General features: G+C 53.3%; 1 protein-coding gene across 11 annotated transcripts; it reads right to left on the minus strand.

Moving 5' to 3' along the window:
* Positions 1-11,450: 11,450 nt before the first annotated feature.
* On the minus strand, positions 11,451-23,719 carry GPR61 (G protein-coupled receptor 61). Of its 11 annotated transcripts, XM_045012651.1 has the most exons (5): positions 23,598-23,719; positions 23,180-23,519; positions 21,672-21,754; positions 20,808-20,914; positions 11,451-13,474 (listed from the first exon to the last, which is right to left on the minus strand). In XM_045012651.1, the coding sequence occupies exon 5, from the start codon at positions 13,049-13,051 to the stop codon at positions 11,702-11,704; it is 1,350 nt and encodes a 449-aa protein (XP_044868586.1). In that variant the 5' UTR covers positions 13,052-13,474; positions 20,808-20,914; positions 21,672-21,754; positions 23,180-23,519; positions 23,598-23,719; the 3' UTR covers positions 11,451-11,701. The 11 variants fall into 11 exon arrangements, with proteins under 11 accessions (XP_044868586.1, XP_044868585.1, XP_044868584.1 ...); XM_045012650.1 differs by lacking the exon at positions 21,672-21,754; XM_045012649.1 differs by lacking the exons at positions 20,808-20,914; positions 21,672-21,754.
* Positions 23,720-25,349: the final 1,630 nt, after the last annotated feature.

Raw genomic sequence — 25,349 nt, forward strand, 5'->3', positions numbered from 1 at the left:
TCCGGGGCCTCCTGCCCGCTAGGCGCGTCTGGGAGCGCGGCGCACCCTGGGAAATGTAGTTCTGCAGACACGGCCCATGGGCTTAGAGCGTTGTATGCTGGGATCTGTCCGGAGACGCCCCCGCCGCATTGCATGTTGGAACTTGTAGTCTTATGTGCTGAATGGAGGCATCGCATGGTTGGGCCTGTGGGCAGCAGTGGGAGGCTGCGTGCATGGCAAAGGATTGCAGCAGGGGGCTGCGATCCCCTGTGGGCTGGTGTCTCTCGTGGGACTAGGTTTCCACTATACTCGCCTGCACTATTCAATGGGGTGCACGCAGGGCCAGCGAAGGAAGCAGGTGCTTGGGGTGGCCAATAGAAAAGGGAAGCAAGTCTGGGTCTTCGGCGGCAATTCAACAGCGGGTCCCTTAGTCCCTATCTTTCTCTTTGAGCTGCTGCCGAAGAATGAAGTAGCGCAATTAAACTGCCGCCAAGGTGTTGCCGATTGGCTTTTCTTTGCTTTTTTTTCCCCCACCATTTGGGGCAGCAAAAAAGCTGGAGCCGGCCCTGGGTCCACATGCACCCTGATCCTTCATGGGCATGACCTACCCCCCAGTGCCTAGCCAGGTGCCCCAGGCCTGGCTTGCGTAAACCTTTGCTGCTGACAGTATTGTGTGCCGTGGGACACTCCGGGCACCAGGACCTCACCAGTGGCTCTGTGCTGCATGTCACTCCCACTTGGAGCGGGGCAGTGACAGTGGGGCTAGAACCCCAGCTCTTCTAACTGCAAAAATCCAAGTCCCTGCAGCTTGAGCTAATAGCAAATTGCTCTTAGCTGCTGGCAGCATGGAGCTTATGGCAAATAGTGTGTCAGTTCTGATTCCATCTTGCAAATGGCAGTATTAAATGTATCTCACTCTAGTACATGCACCCACCTCAGTTCATTACAATGATTACAGCACCACTAGGGGATGGGTGTAAAATGCAGCTGATGTGTGCACAAATAATGGGCTCTTCCATGTAGCAGAGAGCGGTCTAACACCAGGGATTCTCAAACTGGGGGTTGGGACCCCTCAGAAGGTTGCGAGGTTATTGCATGGGGGGTTGCAAGCTGTCGGCCTCCATCCTAAACCCTGCTTTGCATCCAGCATTTATAATGGTGTTAAATATATAAAAAGATGTTTTTAATTTACCGGGGGGTTCCGCACTCAGAGGCTTGCTATGTGAAAGGAGTCACCAGTACAAAAGTTTGAGAATCACTGTCTAACACCATCCAATGGCTGAAAGTTGAAACTAGACAATTCAGACTGGAAATAAGGTACACATTTTGAGAGTAATTAACCAGTGGAGCAATTTACCAAGGGTCATGGTAGATTCTCTATCACTGCCCATTTTTAAATTGAGATGGGCTATTTTTTCCTAAAAGCTCTGCTCTAGGAATTATTTGGGGGCAGTTCTCTGGCCTGGGTTATACAGGAGGTCAGATGAGACAATCACAGTGGTCCCTTCTGGCCTTGGAATCTATGAAGTCTCCAGCTACACAGCTGGCAAGGGATATGCATTAGCCCTTTTACATAAGATGCCAACATGAGCCATGGACTCAGCGCAAAGTAGGGCTCTGAGCTACAAAACATCATCTGCTGCTTGCTCTTTGTCTGCCCAGCTCATTGTGCTCCTCACATGTTTCCCTTTGGAGTGTGTGACAAGGGTATACAAACCCCACACTGGTAAAGCAGGGGTTAAGCAGGTGCTCTGGGCTCAGATGGCCCAGGATTAGTGCAAGCCAATTTAGCAGGCAGTGGAGGTTAAGTGACCTAGGCCCTGAGCTTGTTGAATGGAATACACCAGGGGTCCTGCTGCCTGCAACTCTGTTTGTAGAGACTTTCCCAGACCAAGGAGAGACTCGGGAGATCAGAGACTTCACCTTTGATTTAAGTTATTTGATGAAAAAAACAAGGATCTACAACCTATCCTGGAGGACAATCCCTCACTCTCACAGACCTTGGGAGACAGGCCAGTCCTCACTTACAGACAGCCCCCCAACCTGAAGCAAATACTCACCAGCAACTACACACCACACAACAGAAACACTAACACAGGAACCAATCCCTGCAACAAACCCTGTTACCAACTCTGTCCACATATCTATTCAAAGGACACCATCATAGGACCTAACCACATCAGCCACACCATCAGGGGCTCGTTTACCTGCACATCTACCAATGTGATATATGCCATCATGTGCCAGCAATGCCCCCTGCCATATACATTGGCCAAACTGGACAGTCTCTACGCAAAACAATAAATGGACACAAATCAGACATCACAAATTGTAACATTCAAAAACCAGTAGGAGAGCTCTTCAATCTCCCTGGACGCTCAATGACAGACTTAAAAGTCGCCATTCTTCAACAACAAAACTTCAAAAACAGACTTCAATGAGAAACTGCAGAACTGGAATTAATTTGCAAACTTTACACCATCAAATTAGGCCTGAATAAAAACCTAATGTGGCTGGGTCACTACAAAAAGTAATTTTCCCTCTGTTGATACTCACACCTTCTTGTCAACTGTTGGGAATGGGCCACATCCACCCTGATTGAATTGGCTGTGTTAGCACTGACCCCCTACTTGGTAAGGCTACTCCCATCTTTTCATGTGCTGTATATTTATACCTGCCTACTGTATTTTTAACTCCATGCAGCTGATGAAGTGGGTTATAGCCCACGAAAGCTTAGGCCCAAATAAATTTGTTAATCTCTAAGGTGCCACAAGGACTCTTTGTTGTTTTTGCTGATTCCGACTAACACAGCTACTCCTCTGAAACCAGATATTTGAGGGTTATTGTTTTATCATTGGGAAATGGGACTGGTGAGGAAGCGACCCAGGGAGGCAGCAGAGTAGCACTTTGGGCACAGGATTTAGCTGCCACCCTGGATTGGAACCTGTTGAAGAGGGCTGGCATGGCCTGGGTTCCCCTGCGAACCCCAAGGTCGGGGAAGTGAAGCAGACATAAACCCTTCCCATGAACAGGGAAGAATCTGAGCAAGGGAAGACCCTGAAGGCCCTTCTCCTAATCTACAGTGCTACTCCATTGCAGGATTCTATGTGCCCTGAAAAGGGTGGACAGAAAGGAGTGACCAAGCTGGATCGGGGGGACGAGATGGGCAGACTACTGCAGGGCCAGAGCAGCTGTCCCAGGGCTGCCACGAGGGGGCTTTTTTGCCTTTGTGCTGGGCCCAGCCTCCCAACAGCACTAGGGGCTGACGGCACATTGGCTGCTATTCAGGACCCCATTTGTGGCAGTCTAGCTAAGCTCCTATAGCGTACCCCTCACAGCCAGAGCCTTACCAACAGTGAAGAGGGAGCAGGCTGCAAATGCGTCTGGAGGACTGGGGGGTGGCAGTGGGGACCATGTGCCCAGAGAAGGTAGAATTGTCTTCTCCCACTTTTAAACTTGTGGAGGGTTCAGGTAACATGCTGCAGATGTTACATCTTGGAGGGACTCTTATATTGTTGGTATGAATTTGATGCCCAGCCTGAAAGCTCTTGGCAATAGGATCCTCAATGCCCTGGCAGTTCCAGAACATGCTACTCTCCCACAGTGCCTCCTGCTCATGTCTCAGTCCTAACCAGGGCTGGCTCTAGGCACCAGCATTCCAAGCATGTGCTCGGGGCAGCCCTTTTCGAGGGGTGGCATTCCGGCCCTTTGCGGGCAGCTCTTTTCAAGGGGCGGCACTCCGGCCTTTTGTTTTGGCTTGGGGCGGCAAAAAACCTGGAGCCGGCCCTGGTCCTAACCCAAAGGACACCCTCAAAAGGAGTATTCAGTCTCTATTAAGTCCTTGGTGGTTGTGCCAAGGTTGCCACCCATTAGTGCCAAGCCTAGTGCCAACTTTTGTGATGAAGATGCCTGTCTGTGGGGAGCCAGCCTGAGACTCACCAAACTCACCTCTCCTGGGGAAAAGAACCACCCTGTCGTAGTGGCACCTCTGAGTCACTGCCAAATGGGTGCATTCCAGTCAGTGACCTTGAGGTGAACGGCTCTTCATTACCCAGCCCCGAGCCACGTGCTCTCCCAAGCAAGGAGCCCAATGCCCCTTGCCAACAGCTAGCACGGATGGCGTATGCCCACCAAACCAGGATGGCAAGAACATCTAACTCTTCCCCAGCCCTGATGTATAAATCCACCCGGCTCCGTATTAGGGGACAGAACGTAGCCCCTGTCTCTCTTCCCCAGACAGAGGGATTCTTGCAGCTGCTCCTAGAACAACCACCAAACACAGGAAATATTGTGGCTGCCACTGGCCTTCCCCAATCTGTTCACCAAATAAAAAGTCGTCACCATAAAAGGGCATTCTGCTGCCCTCTTGTGCCTGTTACTCTCCATAACACCCAGCGCCGTTGGAAGAAAACCCCAAGCCGGTCTCTGGATTCCATCAGAGGCAAGAGAATGGGGTGCTGTTTAGGGGTGCACCAACAATGGGCCTGGTGCATCCCTGGTGTAACTGGATGGGAACTGGGAGTGTGCAGCCCCTCTGATAACCAGGCATTTGTGTAGAGGCTTAACCATAGGCCCACTGGTTTGGCCGTGTCCAGTAAAATCCCAGCCCAGGAGGGGCGTATTGGCTGGGGATGCGTGTGCCAGGTGGAGTGCTGTGGGAGGCCTTCGGCTCAGGTAGCCAGGGAGAGAGCCGGAGGCTGCAGGAGAGTTGGGGAGGGTGGGAGAGGGAAGGAACGTAACCTGTGTTTGCACCTTGTCAGTACTAGAAGGGTTAAGCAGCACATGGAGCAACAACCATGTGTGAAGGACGGGGCGGGGGTGTTTAGTTTTAACCCTTGACGTGATGGCCCACTCTGTGCTTCAGCAAAGCAGAGGTAAGTGGCCCAGGGGGCAGCCCTGACATCCCTTTTGCCCCTGTGGGCTCAGTAATGAAGTGGTTAACTCCCATTTCCTCCCTGATTCAGAAAGCTGCCAGCAGCCCTGGTACTGGGAGGTGGGTTTCAAATGCATTTTACACCCGAGCGGGCAATGCCAGCCCTGGCTTACACCCTTCCGAGCCTCACTGAACTCAATTGGACACAGCCGGGGGGTGCTACAGGGCTTGGGGGACTGGCCATGGGCTTATATCCAGTAGGTTCCAGTCTGTGGGCTAGTGAAATACATTGAGGGGCTCAGGGACACTCCCCGTGGCACTCAGCAGTCTCAGTTCAGATGGGCCCAGACCTGGCTGGACTCCCGCTCACTCCATGGCAGGGAGGTGCTGGGGGTCAGGGTGGGGGTGGGGCAGGGGGTATTGCTCTTGCTGCTCCTGCTCTAGGAATGAGCAAAATTCCAGTCTCCAAGGCAGGAATATCACATGGCGAGATGGGGATGGAGAGCGAGCTGTGGCCACGCAGGGCTCAGGCAGGCTGTCAGAGGACAGGGACCAAATGACTTTCCAGTTGGAGCTCCTCTTATATTACAGGAGCCAACCCTTCCTCCGTGTCTGAGCCAGGATCCCCCGGGGAGGAGGAAAGGGCAGAGGGTCTAAACTCCACAGCCATCCCAAGAGAAGCTGCTCCATCCAGATTCGAGGTCACCAGCATCTCTCCCTTGCACCTGCAGAGCCTGGTGCTGCCGTGGCTCCTATGTCCCTTCTCCGTTACCCATAGAGCAGCTTAGCACACCGATTGCAAGACACAAGCTGCTCTGCCCTGCCCAGGTGTGGGGGAAGCGCTCTTCAAAGCAGAGCTATTTCTGGAGGCTCCAGGCTCCAAGGGACGAGCGCGTGAGCCAGCGCGCACAGGGAGGCTCTGAAGAGCATGAAAGGTCAGAACTGCTGGATCCTGCAGGAGAACGAGAGGGAAGTGGGGAGGATGGACTGTGCAGGAGGTGCTGGGAGCATGTGCATGAGATCACATGCGTATGTGTACAGTGCCTGGGTTGGTGCATCCAGAGCCACGCTCCATTCAGGAAGGACTCACTTGTATGTAGGGTGGCTCGGCCTGCAGGCCCTAGGGAGACTCCCTAGGAGGGATCCCAAGAGCAGGGTTGCCAGGACATTTGATTTATCACAAGGCGGTTGGGCTTCAGCTTTCTGGCTGCAAACACCGTGCTTGCTGAGTGCATTCCCAGCCAGGGGGCTTGATCCCAGAGGGGCGGAACTGAGCCGGCTGCCTCAGAGCCTGACTGTGCACCATGATGCCTTGTGGCTCAGAACCTGACCGTGTTCCAGGGCCAAAGGCACCTTCTACCAGAAATACCCAGCAAGGCTAGCCTGGGGAGGAGAACAAAAGGCTCCAGGGGTGTATGGGGAACACGTGGGACTCAGGCCCCCCAGATGGAGCTGCCCCCACTGAGCAAAAATGGGCAAAGACTGGTTTTTGAAAAGGCCACTTGCCCAGGCTGCAGCCAACAACAGGAGATGAAAGCTGCATCCCTCAAACGTCTTCCTTCTCTGGGATCCCCAGCTGGGCATGGAGGGCTTCTGCTGGCAGTGTGTCTGCTGGTGCAGCACAGTCACAACTCAAGCCCTGCAGCTCCCTAGAGTTATTATTCATCATACAGTGAAACAAGGAGGCCTTGAGCAAGGCCGCAGCCCCTTTGTGCTGGGCGCTGCACATACAGCCCCTGCCTCAAACAGCATGTACGGGGGGGAAGGGAGCGGAAGAGTGAGCCAGTAGCAGAGCCGTGGCTAGAACACAGCTGTCCTGCATCCCCAGGCCCGGGCTGCCTCTCACGGTGTTTCTGTCTGTCTGCACTATCTGCTGGCACAATCATTCGCACCAGCCCAATGCCTGTTTCCTGGGGATCTCAAAGCACTTCACACTCATTAGCACCCATGTCACTCCTAGGTGCTAGACCAACTGGCTGAATCGTACAGCACTCTGGGGAAGAGTGTAAATGAGTCATAGAGTTCTTAGGGTCATGGCACTCCAGGCCAGAGGGGACCCCCAGATCACTGTCCAACCGCCTGTATCACAGCCCAATGCCCAAAACGAGACCCAGCTATTACAGCCGAGGCCCCTGTAGTGGCACTGCCCATTGTTACAGAGACACAGAGAGGGCCATGACTCACCCAGAGAGACTCGGGCAGTGTTCCCCTGCTCTAACCACTAGACCCTACTGCCTTCCCTCATGATTATCCCATTTGTGGCTATTGGACACTGGCTACCAAGCATGCAGGTGCCAGTTGCCAAATTCCCCTTCCAAAGGCAGGACCTAGCTCCTAGGTGCCCTGTGCAGTCACAGCCCCCAGGTTCCCTGAACAACGAGTGCTTGGGGAGGGAGCCTCAGAAACTAGCATGCTGAGCGGGGAGCTGCCTAAGCCAGCTGAGGTGACATGCAGAAGGGAGGGGCAGGGCTTAAGCCCAGATTCACACTTCCAATTCATCTGGGCCTTGGGTGCTTGACTGAGGAGCCAAAGGGAGGAGCCCCTCTCTGCTCTGGATCCCCAGCTGTAGCCCCCTCTGGGAGTTAAACATGCCAGCAAGTCAAGCCTTTCTTAGGAACAAGCAGAGACCCCACCCCGTTCCAGCCCGGGCACTCACCTGTCTTCACATCTCGTCTCCGCTTGATTGGAAGCTGGGACTTGAGCCCAACTTAGGTCTGCCAGCTGGCTGGTGAGTGCCCCAGTCCTGTCTGCTGCTCCACTGTGTATAAATAGTGTTCACTGGGCCAGAGACTGACAATATAGCCCAGTGGTTCGGGCCCTCAGCTAGGCTGGGGAAGGGTCTGGGTCAAGTGCCTGCAGGTGAGCTAGGTGGAGAACGCCTAGTCTGAGACTCCTGCCAGGGCTCTGAGCAGCTCATTCGCTGTGGGACAGTGCCGGGACTCGGGCAGGTCTGTGCATGCCTACAGAGGCACCTAAGTCCCTTTGTGAATCTGGGCAAAGGGCTGCAGCTCTTCCTCTGCCCTGGGGCTCTAGCCCCTGGCACATTTCAGTGGGGTGGTCTCAAGGGAGCCCAGCAGCCTTCCTGCCAGGAAACATCACTGAATCCCACTGCTCCAGGAAGAGCAAGGGCCAGAGCTCACGGCCCACTAGCAGCCCTCTGCCCGCCAGGGTCCTGCGCATAGGCGGCTAGGTGAATGGGTGAGGAGGCAGGACTCCTGAGTCCCATTCTCAGCTCTGCTATGAGCTCGCTGTCACGTCACCAATTCTGTGTCTTTGTTGCCCCAGCTGTAACGGGACCGATACTAGCACTTAACCACCTCTGTGATGTGCTTTGAGATCTCTGGAGAAAGGGCCCCGGCTAGTCAGGGTGCTGCCTGCTCTGCCAGCCTGCTCCGCCCAAGGATTGCATCTGAGTTCAGACTCCAAGCCTGCGGCGAGGCAGGTCAGTATCCTCATCCCTGGTACGCAAAGGAGGAAACTGAAGCATGGAGCAGTCTTGAGCCTAATTTTCTCAGGTGCTGAGCACCCAAATCTCGAACGGGGGTCAAGGGGAGCTGCTGGGCGCTCAGTACCATGGGACAATCAGGCTGCTTCCTTAAGTGCCTCAATGTGGATTTGGGAGTCTAGCTTCATGCCCATTTGCGGGGCTTTTGGCTAGTTACAGGCACAGAATGCAGTTCATCTGACTCCGGATTTGTGACCAGAGCCCTGTGCTGAAATCACTGCCCCTGCCCCGTCCTGAGCTCAGCTACAGCTGACAAGGCCAGGAGAGAGAGAGAGACTAGTTTCCATTAGAGCAAGACCCACCTGGCCACGGCTAAAAGCCCCATCGGAGCAGGATGACATTCCAGGCATTCTGTTCAAGACCCTTTGTTCTGAGCGGCAGGGCTCAGAGCCCGCCAGCTCCCACGCAGGCAGGGAGCCATGTTTCGTAATAAAGAATTTTATTTGGTGCTCGGGGTTGGAACCATCCTACATGAACATCCTTGAGTCCTAGCCCTTGGGAAGCGGTGACTGAGCTCAGACGGTGCTGCTCAGCTGGGTGTGCTGGCTTGCCAGCTTGGCGCGCAGGACCCGCCTGGAGAGAGTGCTCCCAGCCAGAGCGAGCCCCTGCAGGCTCTGAGATCAGGATACCCTGCAGCGGAGGTTAGTGCATAATCCCATGGCAAAGGTGGCTGGGCCTCTTCTCCTGGCTATTTCCCATTCTCCAGCCCAGGTGGGAAAGGCTACTGATTACATGGGGCCCTGTCCCCGTTCTGTCCATGCCCCGGGGCAGTTTTGCCAGAGATCCCAGCAGGCTGAGGCTGGTTGGCTGAGCAGATCTTTGTTCACGGACTGAGATGTGAATGCCATTCTCCTCTCCAGCTCTCTAGAGAACCAGAACCCCTCTCCCCCTCCCCCCGCCCCATTGCCCTGCACTGAACTGCCTGGGGGTGGGGGAGGGTCAAATAAATAGGACCGGGATTGGAACCACTCCCTTGTTCGGCAAGCCCAAAGCTTGACCACTGAGGTCTTGCCAGACCCCAACTCTTCCCCCACAGTTTTGTTTGACAGAGAAGGGCAGGGTCAGATCCAAGCAGAAAAGGTGTTTGGATAAATGCAGCTTGGATCCCACTCGCCCCTAGCTTGGGCCGTGTGACGGGCGAAGGCTCAGGTTCAGCCTGGCTCTGATCACGGTTCCTAAGTCTCTGTCAGTGATCAAAGATCCCATGAGGGGGCCAACCAGCAGGGATGACTTAGCAGGGATGACTGCGGCTGCCCCACTCGCGTCACATGGGCTCCTTGCGTTAGAGTCCCTTCTGCCAGGGGCAGACAGACCAGAGGGGGCGGTTCTGGAAGGGAAAAGATGATTAATGTCAATACAAACAAATCATTATCGCTGTTCCCTTCCCCCTACCCAGCGCTCAGGACAGCCTGCCCTGGGGCACTGCTTCCCATGTAGCAGAGGCTCTGTTCTCTGGGGCGAAGGCTGTATCTAGTGTCTGAGCTGGGCCATGCATGGGCGGGGGCTCCCCTGGGGTTCCAGGGCAGGAGATCCAATCCCAGGCCATGGAGCAGCACTGGGGGACAGGGTGGGAGAAGAGTGCGGGTTGGGGGGAGCGTAGGGCCCAGCACTTGAGGTGCTGGGGAGGGGGGAAGAGACCCACAGCCTACCTCCTGCTGGGCAGGTGTCATCAGTCATCACCTTTGGAGGAGCTTGAGACAGAGCAAGGGGCCTGGGCCAAGCTGGGGAGGGGTTGCTGGAAGACCACGGGGTAGGGAGGGAGATTGTGCTGGAGCCTGTGCTTGTGGGGAGGCTGTGTTGGAGTCTGGGGGCTGGGTGGGAGGAGATGGGTCTGGCTCCTAGGAAACCCCGTCTCATGGCCTGATCAAAGGTCACTAGTTCAGCTTCATTTCCTTGAACAGGATCGCCTGAGTCTCCACCTGCTCCTTCCACAGACACGTGGCTCTGCCGTGCCTTGTCCAAGGCCCAGCCAGGAGCTTCCTAGCCCAAGCTTGTGCTCTCCCTCTTCCTCAAAGGGATCTCAGGGGGGCAAATCAGGGAAGTGGCATGGTGGTGATGGTGGTGGGGATCCCAGCTGTCCCCCTTTTCCTACTGGGATTAGGGTGGCGAGGTGCTCAGTTTTCGACCAGAAAGTCTAGTAAAAAAGGGGACCTGACGGTGTCCAGTCAGATCTACTGACTGGACACCCAAAGTCTGGTTACTGTGGGTGGGGGAGGCGCTGGGTCATCACCTGCACCAACCCCTACTCAGCCGGGGCCGCCTCCTACCTGTGTCAGATGGCTGAAGCTTCCATTATGAAGCTTAAGGTCAGGCTTGACAAAACCCAGGCTGGGATGATTTAGTTGGTGTTGGTCCTGCTTTGAGCAGGGGGTTGGACTAGATGACCTCCTGAGTTCCCTTCCAACTCTGATCTTGTATTCTATTCCAGACTCTGCAGGCAAGTCCCTCCTGACCCTTGGGGAGGTGGAGGGAAGGTGGGAGGGGAAAAGCAGCGAGCGATGGGAGGGAGGGAGAAAGAGGAGTGAATGAGGGCAGAGGAGGGCAGGGGCAGGGTTTGGGGGGAATAGGCAGAGCAGGGGTGGGGCCTTGGGGGGAAGAGGCAGGGCAGGGGAGGTTCCAGCATTCCTGCTGGAGTGTCTATTTTTTAAATATTACCAAGGTGGTAACCCTAACTGGGACGGAGGTAGGTTCACACAGTTAAGAACATAACATAAGAACATAAGAATGGACACACTGGGTCAGACCAAAGGTCCATCCAGCCCAGTATCCTGTCTGCTGACAGTGGCCAATGCCAGAGGGAGTGAACCTAACAGGTAATGATCAAGTGATCTCTCTCCTGCCATCCATCTCCACCCTCTGACAAACAGAGGCTAGGGACACCACACAGTTGAGGGGTAGGAATCAGATCAGAATGGGTTAAGAGGATATTGAATTAGAGACCAAAAAAAAAAAAAAATATATCAATGCTCTTTTCATAGACTCATAGAAACATAGAGCTGAAGGGACCTCAAGAGATCAGCGAGCCCAGCCCCCCGCACTGAGCCAGGGCATTTTGGAAACTTACAAGGGACAAATTGGAAATTCCAGGGAATTTTTAACACAAGGAGGCTGTTTCTGCTCTTAGTGGAAAAAGGACAAATCATAGAAATGCTACGATATTGATCTTAGCCAGCCAAAATGACTCAGCCACCAGAACCAGCTGCTTGTCAGCGTGGGCGCTCAGGTGGAGGGAGGACACGTCAGTTGCCACGGTTGTGTTTATTAGGAAATCATGCCCTGTCAACAGCTGGGTTCCACATTATTCCACACATCAGAAAGACTAGGTTGTCAAGTGCAAAGGTCTGCTACGGCTCGGGCTTGGGCACGGCCCGGATGTAGCTGTCAGAGACTGTGATGTGCTGGTCAAGGAACTCCGAGGTCTCCTCCGCAATCTGCCCGGGGATTCGGAAATCGATGCCGGGCGGCTCCCTTTTGGGAGAGGGGTGGGCAAGAACATTCCTGCTCTCTGTGTTGCAGCCAGTCCCCTGCAGGAACTGCAAGAAGTTCTCCTCAATGGACCCTTCGCGGCTGGGCAGCCGGAGGTCCTCTTCTGGCGGCTGCTTGAAGAAGCAGGTGAGGTGCCTGCTGAGCTCCCCACGGATCTGCCGGTTGAGGCACCCATAGAAGAAAGGGTTGGAAGTGAAGCAAAAGTAGCCAATCCAGGTGACTACACTCTCCACCTGCCGGCCAGGGAAGGACTGAGAGCTCAGCGCCGAATAGAGATGGAAGGAGAAATAGGGCATCCAGCAGAAGAGGAACTGCCCTCCAACTGCTAGGAGAATGATAGCAGCCTTCCCACCCCCAAACGTCCTCTGAGGGGTAGTCCGAGGGGCACCCGAGTTGGTCACCATGGTGGACCTGCTACTGAGGGATTCTGATCGCTGCCGCGGCGTATCCATCCAGGTGGGGAGTGGGCCATGGTGCATGGCAGCCACCCTGGCCACCTTGAACATGCTACAGTAGACCACTAGGATGATCAGGACGGGCAGGAGGAAGTAGAAGATGGCAAAGAAAACCACGAAGAACTTGCAGTAGGAGCTCTGGCTCCACTGCAGTGAGCAGCTCCGGCCGCTGTAGGCTGGGGAGGCACTGAAACGATCCAGGGAGAGCCAGCCCAGGACAGGGATGACAGACATGACCACCGCCTTGATCCACACCCCCACCAGGACACAGACCACCAGGCCAACGGTCATCTTGACCTCATAGCGCATGGGGTGCACCACATAGTAGTAGCGCTCCACGTTAATGGCCGAGATGGAGAGGATGCACATGCTGATGAAGCAGACGCTCAGGAAGAGGTAGACACGGCACATGGCCTCGCCGAAGATGGTGCTGTTGAAGAAGGCGGAGCTTGACAGTATGGCCAAAGGCATGAGGGTCAGGGCTGCCAAGAGGTCCACCAGACAGAGGTGGAAAACAAAGACAAACTTCCTCAGTGCTGGTGTCTTGATGATGACGGTCATCACAGCCACATTGCCCACGATGGCCGTCAGGTCAATCAAGAGCATGAAGAAGAGCCCAATGGATTCTGAGGCCACGTCCCTGGTCTTGGTGTCCAGGGTGGAATTGGGATGCATGGTGCTCTGGGACGTATGGAGCAGTCTTCCCGGCCTGGAGGAATTCCACGCCCACTGTGTAGGGAGTGAAGGCTCCATGGAGACTGGTGTCGACGCCCACGGCACCTCCCCTCACAGGTCCATCATCCATCCTATTCTGGGTCCCCTAGAGTAATCAGAGAGAATTAGCCAGCGGAGAGGGAGCAATCCCAGTCCACAGACTCACATTCTGGCTGTCTCCTTCACCAGCTGCCAAGTCCCAAAGGACATGTCCATGCTCCAAGGGCATTTACACTTCCCGATGCCGCTGGGTTACACTGGCCATCCTGCTGCTCAGCTGCACTGAATTTCGCACCCTTGTCTCTGTCCTGCTGGATTGTGCTTGGGTCAGGGATGCCCGCTGGTCCAGAAAGGCCATGGGATTGCAGATGGGGCTGTGCGCTGGCTAAGGGTCTCCCACCTGTTTTCAGCCCTCTTGGGATCTCATCTTGCTGCTCGCTTTTCCCCAGCAAAGCTTAGCACCTACAAAGAAATGTAATTCCACGTTAATCACTGCATCAGCTAAGCCAAGAGCCAGGGCCAAACCCTGGGCTTGTGCTGACAATGGGAATTTTGCTGAAAGGACAGATACACCGGAGCACGTGCGTACACTCAAGCATGTTCGTAAGTGCTTTGCTGAATCAGGGGCGCAGATCTGAGTAGACACCGAGGATGGTGCTCAGGTTCTGCCCCCCAGGGTCCTATCTGATGCTGCTAATCCATGAAACCAATTTGATTTTGGGAGGATTCCAGCCCCTCTGCTGCTCCAAGGGCTCCTCCCAGCTTTGGACCTTGGTTTCCAACTCCAGAGGCATCTCCTAAGCTCCCAAAATGGACAGGGTAAACCCTCTATCATTATTAGGGATTGAGTGAGATCTTCCTGGAGGGGGGGAGAGGGGGGACAGATTGCCCCATGTCTGCCTATTACTGTAGGTTTCCTGCACCCAGGACTGGCTCCAGGTTTTTTGCCGCCTCAAGCAAATAAAGAAAGAAAGAAGCCGGAGTGCTGCCGCTGAAGCAAAGGTGCTGCCCCAAAGGGCCGTAATGCTGCCCCTTGAAAAGTGCCGCCTCCAGCACATGCTTGGAATGCTGGTGCCTAGAGCTGGCCCTGCCTGCACCTTCCTCTGAAACAGCTGGCACTGGTCACTGTCCCAGACAGGATCCTGGACTAGATGGGCCCTCGGCCTGATCCAGTCTGGTGATCCCCAGGTCCCTACGTTCCCTTTCACCTCACCAGCGGGGCCTGCTGACTCTGCAATAATGTCATGGGAGTTTCAGGTTCTCTCGGGATTCTCCACTGACCACTGGGAGCTGCCTCGGAATAGTGCGTGGTTGCTCCATACCCCAGATCCCAGGAAAGGCAGAGGAAGGATGAGCTATGCTCACCCAGAGAAAGAAACCATCCACAGAGGGCCAGTGGCATATCCGGCTCATGGTGGCTGATGCCCCATCAACCTCCTCCAGCCATCCCCACCTCACTGCTCTCAACTAGCCAAGATCCTTGGCTGGTGTAATCAGCACCGCTCCACTGAAGGGCCATAGCTCTATATTGATCACTGGAGCAAAGTCGATTTATACCAGGTCCTAGCCCTGTGGCTCCAGCTCTCACTGGCCACTGTGCCGGCTGGGTCTGCGCCTGAGCTCGTCAGATCTCATCCAAGGGGTCTGTATGTTTCAGAGTGCTCAGGATTCCCTGGTGTATGAGCCTCCAGTGTATTGCCGGGGGTCTGTGATGTTGGGGATGTTTGGCGTATTCTAGGGGATCTCCTGTTTCTCGGGCATCTATTATATTTGAGAGGTAGCCTCATTATTGGGGGTCTGGGGTGTTCCATACCCCCTGCCTACCATCCTCAGGGAAGCAGGAATCTTGGGAGTCCCCCATTATCTAGCATATTTCATGGGCTTGTGTATGTCAGCAGGTTCCCATTCCTGGCCATCCCAGCGTTGGGGAGTTTCCTGTCACTCAGAAACTGGCAGGTGTTGTCCTCACACAGGGAGTGGAAGTGTCCTCTGTGGAGCCTCCGCCCAGTTTACAAAGTATACCAGAAAAATAACCTCCCTGAAAGGACAGGAGTTGGGATTGTTCCCTGTCAGATGGGGAACTAGTAACTTACAATCACACAGCACCTTCCATCCCAAGGGAATGCCAAAGCACTTCACAGGCTTTAGCTAGGTAGGAGTGACTTTGCTCACAGCTGAAATGCAAACACTTCTGGAGTGGAGCACAGCAGCTGTTTAACAGCACACCACAACACTGCCCAGTTGCTGAGGACAGAGAGTGAAGAAGACCAGGTCCACTTGAAACTACAAGGGGAATTTAGGCCATCCGAATGTAATTACCTAACCTGGAATTTGGCCAGGACATCAGGTTCACATCCTTACTTTTGGGAGAAAGCACGCTAAGTTCTTTCATGCTCACAACAGAGATCAGAGCCCCACTTTCCGAGAGGTATAAAACCCCACAGGACTCAGGGGATCTGATTCTTCAGTGCCCCATACTTGATACAGTTATTTCTACCAGTGCATCTTGCTGCTAGAGCTTCATAAATGGGCCTCAGTATCACTGAAAATCACAGTGCCGGGCACCTTACACGTCTCTGTAATAAGAATGGCTCACTGGCATGCTACCCCTCTGAATATAACAGCAATTCCTATCAATGGGTCATATGGGATAATCCATGTAGCTACCGCCACTTGGAAAGGTCAATTCTGTACAGTGATGGGAAAACCCCTTCCGTTGCCGTAGGAACCATCTACATCACAGTGCTACAGCGTCATAGCTACATCACTGCAGCACCAGTAGTGTAGACATGGCCTAAGCCTCAAGCTTAGGAGGGAACTTACTGCCACCAGCTGTGGAAACACATGTGACTCCAAAGGATCTGGGGAGAGCCAGTCGAAGGAACTTTGATGGAATCATATTCCCTGGAAAAATGCAGTTCCATTGAAATTGAAACACTCTGTGAAATCTGGTCAATTTTGCTGCAATTTTATTGTGGGGTGGGGAGTTGCAGCAATGTTGCAATGTTCCATTTTGACATTTTCAGAACAAAACATTTCAATATTTTGTTTTTAAAGAACTTTTCATTTTTGCTAGTTTTGGTTGGTACGATATTCTAACATCACACAAAGTTTAAAAAAATAAAAAATCAAAGCACAAGGGACTGGAAATGAATTTCTTTTCAGAATTTTCCTGAGTGGAGAATTTCAAAGTGTTCAGTTTTCACTCTGATTCGGAATGAAGCCAGATTTTGAAATCTCAAAATCCTTTGCAGCACAGAACTCCCATTCTCCACACAGATCTAGTTCTGGGTGCTCAGATGCCAGCTTCAGCAGAGCTATGTATCCTGAATCTAACGAACAGCAGAGAGGCAAACAGAAGGAGTTTGCCTGGGATCCCTCTGAGCAGAGGTATGCTAAGTGCTGCAGTAGGCGGACTGTGCTGGTGAGTATCTGAGTGTCTGTTGGGGGGGCAGTTTGGCAGTTTGACTGTGTGCTTGATTGTTTGATTGCTTGTTTGACCAGTTTGATTTGGGAGTGCTTTGTTCCAGCTGGGCCTGACTGTTATAAAAAGGCAGTCAGCTGCGAACCAGCTGAGCGGCAAACAGAAGGAGTTTGCCTGGGAGTTCGCCTGGAGGGAGCCTACTGAGGCCCCCTCTCCCAGGTTCCTCTGAGTAGTTTCTGCCACAAGTAAGGAAGCTCTTAGAAGGAAGAGACCATGGATGCTGAGCGATCTGCCGTTGTGACCTGCACAGGATGCGCCATGTTTGTCTTCCTTCCACAGGATAGAAGCGACTTTGTCTGTACAAAGTGCAAGCTGATCTCCATCTTGGAAGAGAAGATTCAAGGTCTGGAGAAACGAATAACAACCCTGTGTTCCATAAAAGAAAATGAGGATTTCCTGGATAGACGTCAGGATCAGCTTCAGCGGGCACAATGTTCTGAAGATTCAGAGCAGGCTACGCAGCGGGGACAGAAGGCCAGCGAGGATAATTGGCGGCATGTGACTTCCAGAAGGGGAAAGAGTACCAGAAACATCCATGTACCAGAAACACAGATGCAGGTGAGCAACCGTTTTCATGTTCTCTCCGCAGGTACTAGTGCAGAGAGTGGAGTGGATGATACACCTGAGGGAACAGAGCAGAAGGAGACTCCACTGATTGGAAGGCATGAGATGCGCCGTCCTAGGGATGGGGGTTCCACGACCACCACTCCCAAGAGGAGGAGGAGGAGGGTGGTGGTGGTCGGGGACTCTCTCCTCAGGGGGACTGAGTCATCTATCTGCCGCCCTGACCGGGAAAACCAAGAGGTGTGCTGCTTGCCAGGGGCTAGGATTCACGATGTGACGGAGAGACTGCCGAGACTCATCAAGCCCTCGGATCGCTACCCCTTCCTGCTTCTCCACATGAGCACCAATGATACTGCCAAGAATGACCTTGAGCGTATCACTGCAGACTACATGGCTCTGGGAAGAAGGATAAAGGAGTTTGAGGTACAAGTGGTGTTCTCGTCTATCCTCCCTGTGGCAGGAAAAGGCCAGGGTAGAGACCGTCGAATCATGGAAATCAATGAATGGCTACGCAGATGGTGTCGGAGAGAAGGGTTTGGATTCTTTGACCATGGGATGGTCTTCCAAGAAGAAGGATTGCTAGGCAGAGACAGGCTCCACCTCACGAAGAGGGGGAAGAGCATCTTTGCAAGCAGGCTGGCTAACCTAGTGAGGAGGGCTTTAAACTAGGTTCACCGGGGGAAGGAGACCAAAGCCCCGAGGTAAGTGGGGAAGTGGGATTCCGGGAGGAAGCACAAGCAGGAGACTGCAAGAGGGGAGGACTCCTGTCTCAGACCGAGAAAGCGGGACAATCAGTGAGTTATCTTACATGCCTATACACAAATGCAAGAAGCCTGGGGAACAAGCAGGGAGAACTAGAAGTCCTGGCACAGTCAAGGAATTATGATGTAATTGGAATAACAGAGACTTGGTGGGATAACTCACATGATTGGAGTACTGTCATGGATGGATATAAACTGTTCAGGAAGGATAGGCAGGGCAGAAAAGGTGGGGGAGTTGCGTTGTATGTAAGAGAGCAGTATGACTGCTCAGAGCTCCAGTATGAAACTGCAGAAAAACCTGAGTCTCTCTGGATTAAATTTAGAAGTATGAACAACAAGGGTGATGTCATGGTGGGAGTCTGCTACAGACCACCGGACCAGGGGGATGAGGTGGACGAGGCTTTCTTCCAGCAACTAACAGAAGTTGCTAGATCACAGGCCCTGGTTCTTATGGGTGACTTTAATCACCCCGATATCTGCTGGGAGAGCAATACAGCGGTGCACAGACAATCCAGGAAGTTTCTGGAAAGTGTAGGGGACAATTTCCTGGTGCAAGTGCTGGAGGAATCAACTAGGGGAAAAGCTCTTCTTGACCTACTGCTCACAAACAGGGAAGAAATAGTAGAGGAAGCAATAGTGGATGGGAACCTGGGAAGCAGTGACCATGAGATGGTCGAGTTCAGGATCCTGACACAAGGAAGAAAGGAGAGCAGTAGAACAGAGACCCTGGACTTCAGAAAAGCAGACTTCGACTCCCTCAGGGAACTGATGGGAAAGGTCCCCTGGGAGAATAACATGACGGGGAAAGGAGTCGAGGAAAGCTGGCTGTATTTTAAAGAAACCTTATTGAGGTTGCAGGAACAAACCATCCCGATGTGTAGGAAGAAAAGTAAATATGGCAGGCGACCAGCTTGGCTCAACAGTGAAATCCTTGCTCGTCTTAAACACAAAAAACCAGCTTATAAGAAGTGGAAGATTGGACAAATAACCAGGGAGGAGTATAAAAGTATTGCTCAGGCATGCAGGAGTGAAATTAGGAAGGCCAAATCACACTTGGAGTTGCAGCTAGCCGGAGATGTTAGGAGTAACAAGAAGGGTTTCTTCAGGTATGTTAGCAACAAGAAGAAAGTCAAGGAAAGTGTGGGCCCCTTGCTGAATGAGGGAGGGAACCTAGTGACAGAGGATGTGGAGAAAGCTAGTGTACTCAATGCTTTTTTTGCCTCTGTCTTCACAGACAAGGTCAGCTCCCAGACAGCTGCACTCTGCAGCACGGTATGGGGAGGAGGTGACCAGCTCTCTGTGGGGAAAGAATTAGTTCGGGACTATTTAGAAAAGCTGGACGAGCACAAGTCCATGGGGCCGGATGCGCTGCATCCGAGGGTGCTAAAGGAGTTGGCCGATGAGATTGAAGAGCCATTGGCCATTATCTTTGAAAAATCATGGCGATCGGGGGAGGTCCCGGATGACTGGAAAAAGGCTAATGTAGTACCCATCTTTAAAAAAGGGAAGAAGAAAGATCCAGGGAACTACAGGCCAGTCAGTCTCACCTCAGTCCCTGGAAAAATCATGGAACAGGTTCTCAAGGAATCAATTCTGAACCACTTAAAGGAGGGGAAAGTGATCAGGAACAGTCAGCATAGATTCACCAAGGGCAAGTCATGCCTGACTAACCTAATTGCCTTCTATGATGAGATAACCGGCTCTGTGGATGAGGGGAAAGCAGTGGATGTGCTATTTCTGGACTTTAGCAAAGCTTTTGATACAGTTTCCCACAGTATTCTTGCCAGCAAGTTAAAGAAGTATGGGCTGGATGAATGGACGGTAAGGTGGATAGAAAACTGGCTAGACGGTCGGGCTCAACGGGTAGTGATCAATGGTTCCATGTCTAGTTGGCAGCCGGTATCAAGTGGAGTGCCCCAAGGGTCGGTGCTGGGGCCGGTTTTATCAATATCTTCATTAACGATCTGGAGGATGGTGTGGACTGCACCCTTAGCAAGTTTGCAGATGACACTAAACTGGGAGGAGTGGTTGATACGCTGGAGGGTAGGGATAGGATACAGAGGGACCTAGACAAATTAGAGGATTGGACCAAAAGAAATATGATGAGGTTCAACAAGGACAAGTGCAGAGTCCTGGACTTAGGACGGAAGAATCCCATGCACTGCTACAGACTAGGGACCGAATGGCTGGGCAGCAGTTCTGCAGAAAAGGGCCTAGGGGTTACGGTGGACGAAAAGCTGAATATGAGTCAACAGTGTGCCCTTGTTGCCAAGAAGGCTAATGGCATTTTGGGTTGTATAAGTAGGGGCATTTCCAGCAGATCGAGGGATGTGATCATTCCCCTCTATTCAGCACTGGTGAGGCCTCATTTGGAGTACTGTGTCCAGTTTTGGGCCCCACACTACAAGAAGGATGTGGATAAATTGGAGAGAGTCCAGCGGAGGGCAACAAAAATGATTAGGGGGCTAGAGCACATGACTTATGAGGAGAGGCTGAGGGAACTGGGATTGTTTAGTCTGCAGAAGAGAAGAATGAGGGGGGATTTGATAGCTGTTTTCAACTACCTGAAAGGGGGTTCCAAAGAGGATGGATCTAGACTGTTCTCAGTGGTAGAAGATGACAGAACAAGGAGTAATGGTCTCAAGTTGCAGAGGGGGAGGTTTAGGTTGGATATTAGGAAAAACTTTTTCACTAGTAGGGTGGTGAAGAACTGGAATGGGTTACCTAGGGAGGTGGTGGAATCTCCTTCCTTAGAGGTTTTTAAGGTCAGGCTTGACAAAGCCCTGGCTGGGATGATTTAGTTGGGTTTGGTCCTGCTTTGAGCAGGGGGTTGGACTAGATGATCTCCTGAGGTCCCTTCCAACCCTGAGATTCTATGATTCTATGATTCTAATGGTGTGGGAGAGCTCAGACATACCAGATCCTCAGCTGGTGATCATTGGCTTTGCTCCATAGACTCCAGTGGAACTAAGGCTGAAGATCTTACCCTAAATTTTGATTCCTAAACACGGAATTGCTCGGATGGAAAGCTCTCCCACAGGTGAAGTAGTGGTTAATGGATCTGCTGAAAGCAGCACCTGGGGAGGAGGGCACCTACAGGGAAAGAACAGACAGGGCAACATTTCAACAAACAGCAACAACATTTGCAGCTGTCTGAATAGTTAGATATTGATCACTGATGGAATTCAGTAGAGTAACTCCTCGCTTAACGCTGTAGTTATGTTCCTAAAAAATGCTACTTTAAGTGAAACAACGTTAAGCGAATCCAATTTCCCTATAAGAATTAATGTAAATGGGCGGGGCGGGGTTAGGTTCCAGGGAATTTTTTTTCACCAGACAAAAGACATTATATACGTATCCGGTATAAGTTTTAAATAATTTTAAACAAACAATTTAATACTGTGTCACCAATGATGATTGTGAAGCTTGGTTGAGGCAGGGGCAGGGGCAGGGGCAGGGGCAGGGCGCTCACCCAGTGCTCTTGCCGGGGAGTGGGGTTGGGGCACCGGGTTTTGTCCCACTCTGCCCACCCGGCATTCCAGCCAGGGAGCGGGGTTGGGGCATGGGGGCTTGCCCTGTTCCGCCTGCCTGGCACTCCTGCCGGGGAGTGGGGTCAGGGGTTTGCCCTTCCCAGGCTGGAACACCAGGCGAGTGGAATGGGGCAAGCCCCCGCACCCTAACACCGCTCCCCAGCAGGAGCGCTCGGCAGGTGTTATAAGCCAAACTACCTTATAACGGAACATTGCGCGACTTTAAATGAGTATGTTCTGTAATAGATCAGCAACCTAATAATGAAACAGTGTTAACTGAGATGACTTGAAGTGAGGAGTTACTGTACTACAGCTGTTACCAGCTCAGGAATCTGCTGATCAGTCAAGCATCCCTAAATGGGGAAACAGCAACGCACTGCCTGGCTTGCACCATAGGATTGACCTGGAAAAAAGGATGGTTGGATACTGTACAATTAATGTTATTGCCGATTAAAAATGTCAGGCCTAACTCTCAGCAACATAGCTCTTCTCTGTACTACTCTGGCAGTGGGAAGGGATCTGAAATTGGGAGTAATTTACTCTAACTGCAAGGTAAAGGGGCTAGAGCATAGACAAGAAGTGGGCACAGCACCCGCTAACAGTAGGCTAGAGAATTGGGGTCAGCCCTGACTCAGAAGGAAAACCGCCCCCTATTGACTCACCTACAGTACTACTAGCAGCAACACAACACCTAGCACCATACTGTGGCATTGGGGTCAACACTGACTCCACCCATAATGCTCCTTACTGCCCATTGCCCCCAAGGGCCGTGCTGGAGCAGTGGAGTTAGCCCCCTACTGAATGACTCACCTAGCCCAGCTGTGTTTAGTTCACAACAGGAAATGGGATCTCAGCACAAATGGGCCACTGCAGTTTCCTACTGGGGCTGCGGGCACCCAGTGCTGGCGTTTGCAGGTTATAGCTGGCACGAAGCAGGGAGTAAGGGGAAGTGCATGCAATCCAGATCACAAAGACTGCGAGGCAGCGCTACCTTTGTGTGATCCATGCTGGGAGCTTCTCCCCCAGTCCATGTAGCCACCCACGACAATGGAGGACGTCCACCAGCCCTCAGGAGCCCGTTCCCCCCCCCAGAGGAGCAGCATGGTAGTAAATGGGCGACTCTGTCACCAAGCACCTTTCCTAGCAGATGAAACCTGTTCAAATTCAGCAAATCTCTCCCCCACCCGACACTGGTGGATGTTCCTGAGGCATAGCGCTGTGGGACAGGCAAGGCAAAGGCACTGGGATAGTAACACTGGGGAATGCTCAAATCCTAGCCAGAGCAGGTGCAACTACAGCGAAATCACTGGAGTCACACCCACTGGCACCGTGGCTGCAGTGGTACTGATTGGGATCAGAGGTCTATCAGTTCTTGTGCTTCAGGGTGCCAGCAGAGGGTCAGGAAGAACCCTCTTCTGGGGGAATGGTATTACACGGTTAGGTGAACTACATGGGGTGCACTATCCTTCATCTGCAGCATCTGGTGTTGGGCACCATGAGATGCAGGGTACAGGGTGAGATGGCTGGCTGGTGTGTTCTGTGTTCTCTTTCCCCTGCCCACCCCCAGCTCCCTCCGCTCTCATTGCTGCGATCTTGGTCCCGATCAGCCCCTGAACACAGGATGCTTTACTCGCCCAGGCCCCTTCGCAGGCTGCCCTCTACCCAGCGGATGCCCACCGTGATGCTGTGCCCAGCTCGCATGAGCCAACCTGATCAATCCAAGGGTGACCCTCCTCCCCTGTTCCTGCCCAGGCTGCCCCCACAGCCTCCCATTGGACCCTTCACTTCTATCCACATGCCCTTCCCCTTGCAGGGGCAGGATTCTTACCCTGTGCTTTCCACCTGCGCAGCGAGCCCCAGCATCCTGCCAGTAGGCCCTGGTCAGGGGCAGAAGGGAAGAGAGCCAGGCTAGGTGAGCAGAGAGGAATCCAGCCTGGCCCTGCTCATTCCTTCGCCCCTGCTGCTGAACTGGCTTCCAGCATGACCCTCTGAAGGGCTGCCTCCGCCCAGCTCAGGTCCTCGCCCCTCCATTAAAATGGATCCTGGAGTCCCTGGTGGCCAGAGCTCAGGTGCCCAGCTCCGGTTCCGCCCCAGCTCCTTGAGGTTTCAGTCAGGAGACTGGACTTGGCTCTGTGCGTTTCTCCCATCGACCGAGACACTCCAGATACCTGGGGATGCAGAGAGAAATGCTGCAGCCAAGCCGGACCCAGCCCTCTCCTGTCCCCAATCCAGGCATCAGCTCCTACCTTTCCCTGTGCAGCTTGCCAGAGTACTGGGGACCTCTCAGCTGATGCTCCTCCACTGGAGATGATGCACAGAGCCACTGCAGTGAAGGGTGAGAGGCAGCCGGCAGCTAGGAGATCATCAAGGTTTCTGGGTCCTAAAGGCCTCCTTATTTTCAATTTGATATACCTGGTCCTGCCCCTGTCCACGGCTCACACTGGGGATAAGAAGTGCAGGTCAAGGCCTTGCCTGCAAAGCATCCAGCCTCCTTCTAATGCCAGGCCAGCCCCACAGCATTTCCAAGAGAGTCAGAACCATTGCCTTTAACAGCTTCCTCCAGGCTGTGTCCGGCTTCTGCCAGCAGCGCCTGCACCAGGACCAGCATGTCCTAGCACTGGGCTGGGGGCAGAGCATGAAACACACCCACACTGATGGCCCAGTGTGCCCAGTGCTTTATAATACCATTGCAGAGGTGGGGCGTGCCCAGGTGACAGAGGACAGCACTTCCAGGAGCAGATACCCCTACTACCACGTTGGACAATGGAACATGCCCAGACCATGAAGGTCAGAAACTCCAGCAGCACAGCTGATTCCTCTGATCCCAAACCACACACGAGCGATTTAAAAATGGCAATAGCATGATCCAATGGGTAGGGCACAGGGCTGGGAGTCAGGACTCCTGGGTTCTAGTCCTGGCTGGGCCACATATACCCTGCAAGTTGCATTCGCCACTCACTCTCTCTCTGTGCCTCAGTTTCCCCCTGTGTGACAAAGGAGCAATGATACTTGCCCTCCTTCATAAAGCTGATTGCTAGAGAAGACAGGTGTATTGTTACCTCTCCTGTGTAAGGGACAGGACCACAGGTGAGGTGCCATGGGGATTACACAGCCCTGGTGGCCCAGCCCAGGGACAGACACAGTGTAGCTGGGGTAGGTGAAGCTTTAGTGGGTGAGAGAGGCACTTCCATCGGGAATCTGTATGTCGTGTAGGGCCAGCCTGGAAGAAGGCTCAAAGCCCAGGGGGTGAAGGACACAAGGGAATCAGAAGAGAAGGGTTGGGGCTGAAATGATGAGCAGTGTCAGGGTCAGGAGCAACCTCCAGGAGAGGGGGAAGATGGGCCGTGACCCCCCAAGGAGCGGGAGCTGGGGACAGCAGAAAGGGCCCTGTCTGGAATGGAGTGGAGGAGGCAGAGAGGGGAGTGGGGAAGGCCAGTGAGGCAGAGCAGGATTGAGTTGAGAATGGGAGTGGTCTGATGTCTCAGCAGCAGCATTGGGGAGCGAGGGGGGGACAAGGAGGAGTCTGGGGCTGGGGGCTTGATGGTGACAGGGAAATGGGGAGAGTGTTTGGGGGCAAGGCACTGTGTATGAGTCTAACCCTTGAGGGCCAGGGGCCCTGGTTTCCAGCCAGGGAACACCCAGCTTGGGCAGCAGCTGTGGGCTAGTGGACTAAGCACGGGGCTGGGGACTAGGACTCCTAGGTCACAGCCATGCCATGCCTAGGGGCTCCAGACAAGATCAGGGCCCCAGCGTGCCAGTCACTGCCCAGACACATGGAGTCGGAGACCGTCTTACTTTGAAGAGCTCACAAGCAGGGAGAAAGGAATCCGCCCCATGTTACAGAGGGAGAATTAAGCCTGGGGAGCGGAAGGCCTAGGTTCCCAAAGGGATTTTAGGTAGCACAGCACCTAACTCCTAGACACCCTGCTGCTCAGGGGAACCTACCCACAGCCGACACATGGGGAGAGTCAAGTGGCTCGGAAAGGCATTTGCAGAAG

This window comes from Mauremys mutica, chromosome 4 (genome assembly GCF_020497125.1).
Source record: "Mauremys mutica isolate MM-2020 ecotype Southern chromosome 4, ASM2049712v1, whole genome shotgun sequence".
Lineage (NCBI taxonomy): Eukaryota > Metazoa > Chordata > Testudines > Geoemydidae > Mauremys > Mauremys mutica.

Bases quoted from the DNA above. Each gene is read 5' to 3' on its own strand.
- GPR61 (XM_045012649.1), bottom strand. From the start codon at position 13,051: ATGGAGCCTTCACTCCCTACACAGTGGGCGTGGAATTCCTCCAGGCCG.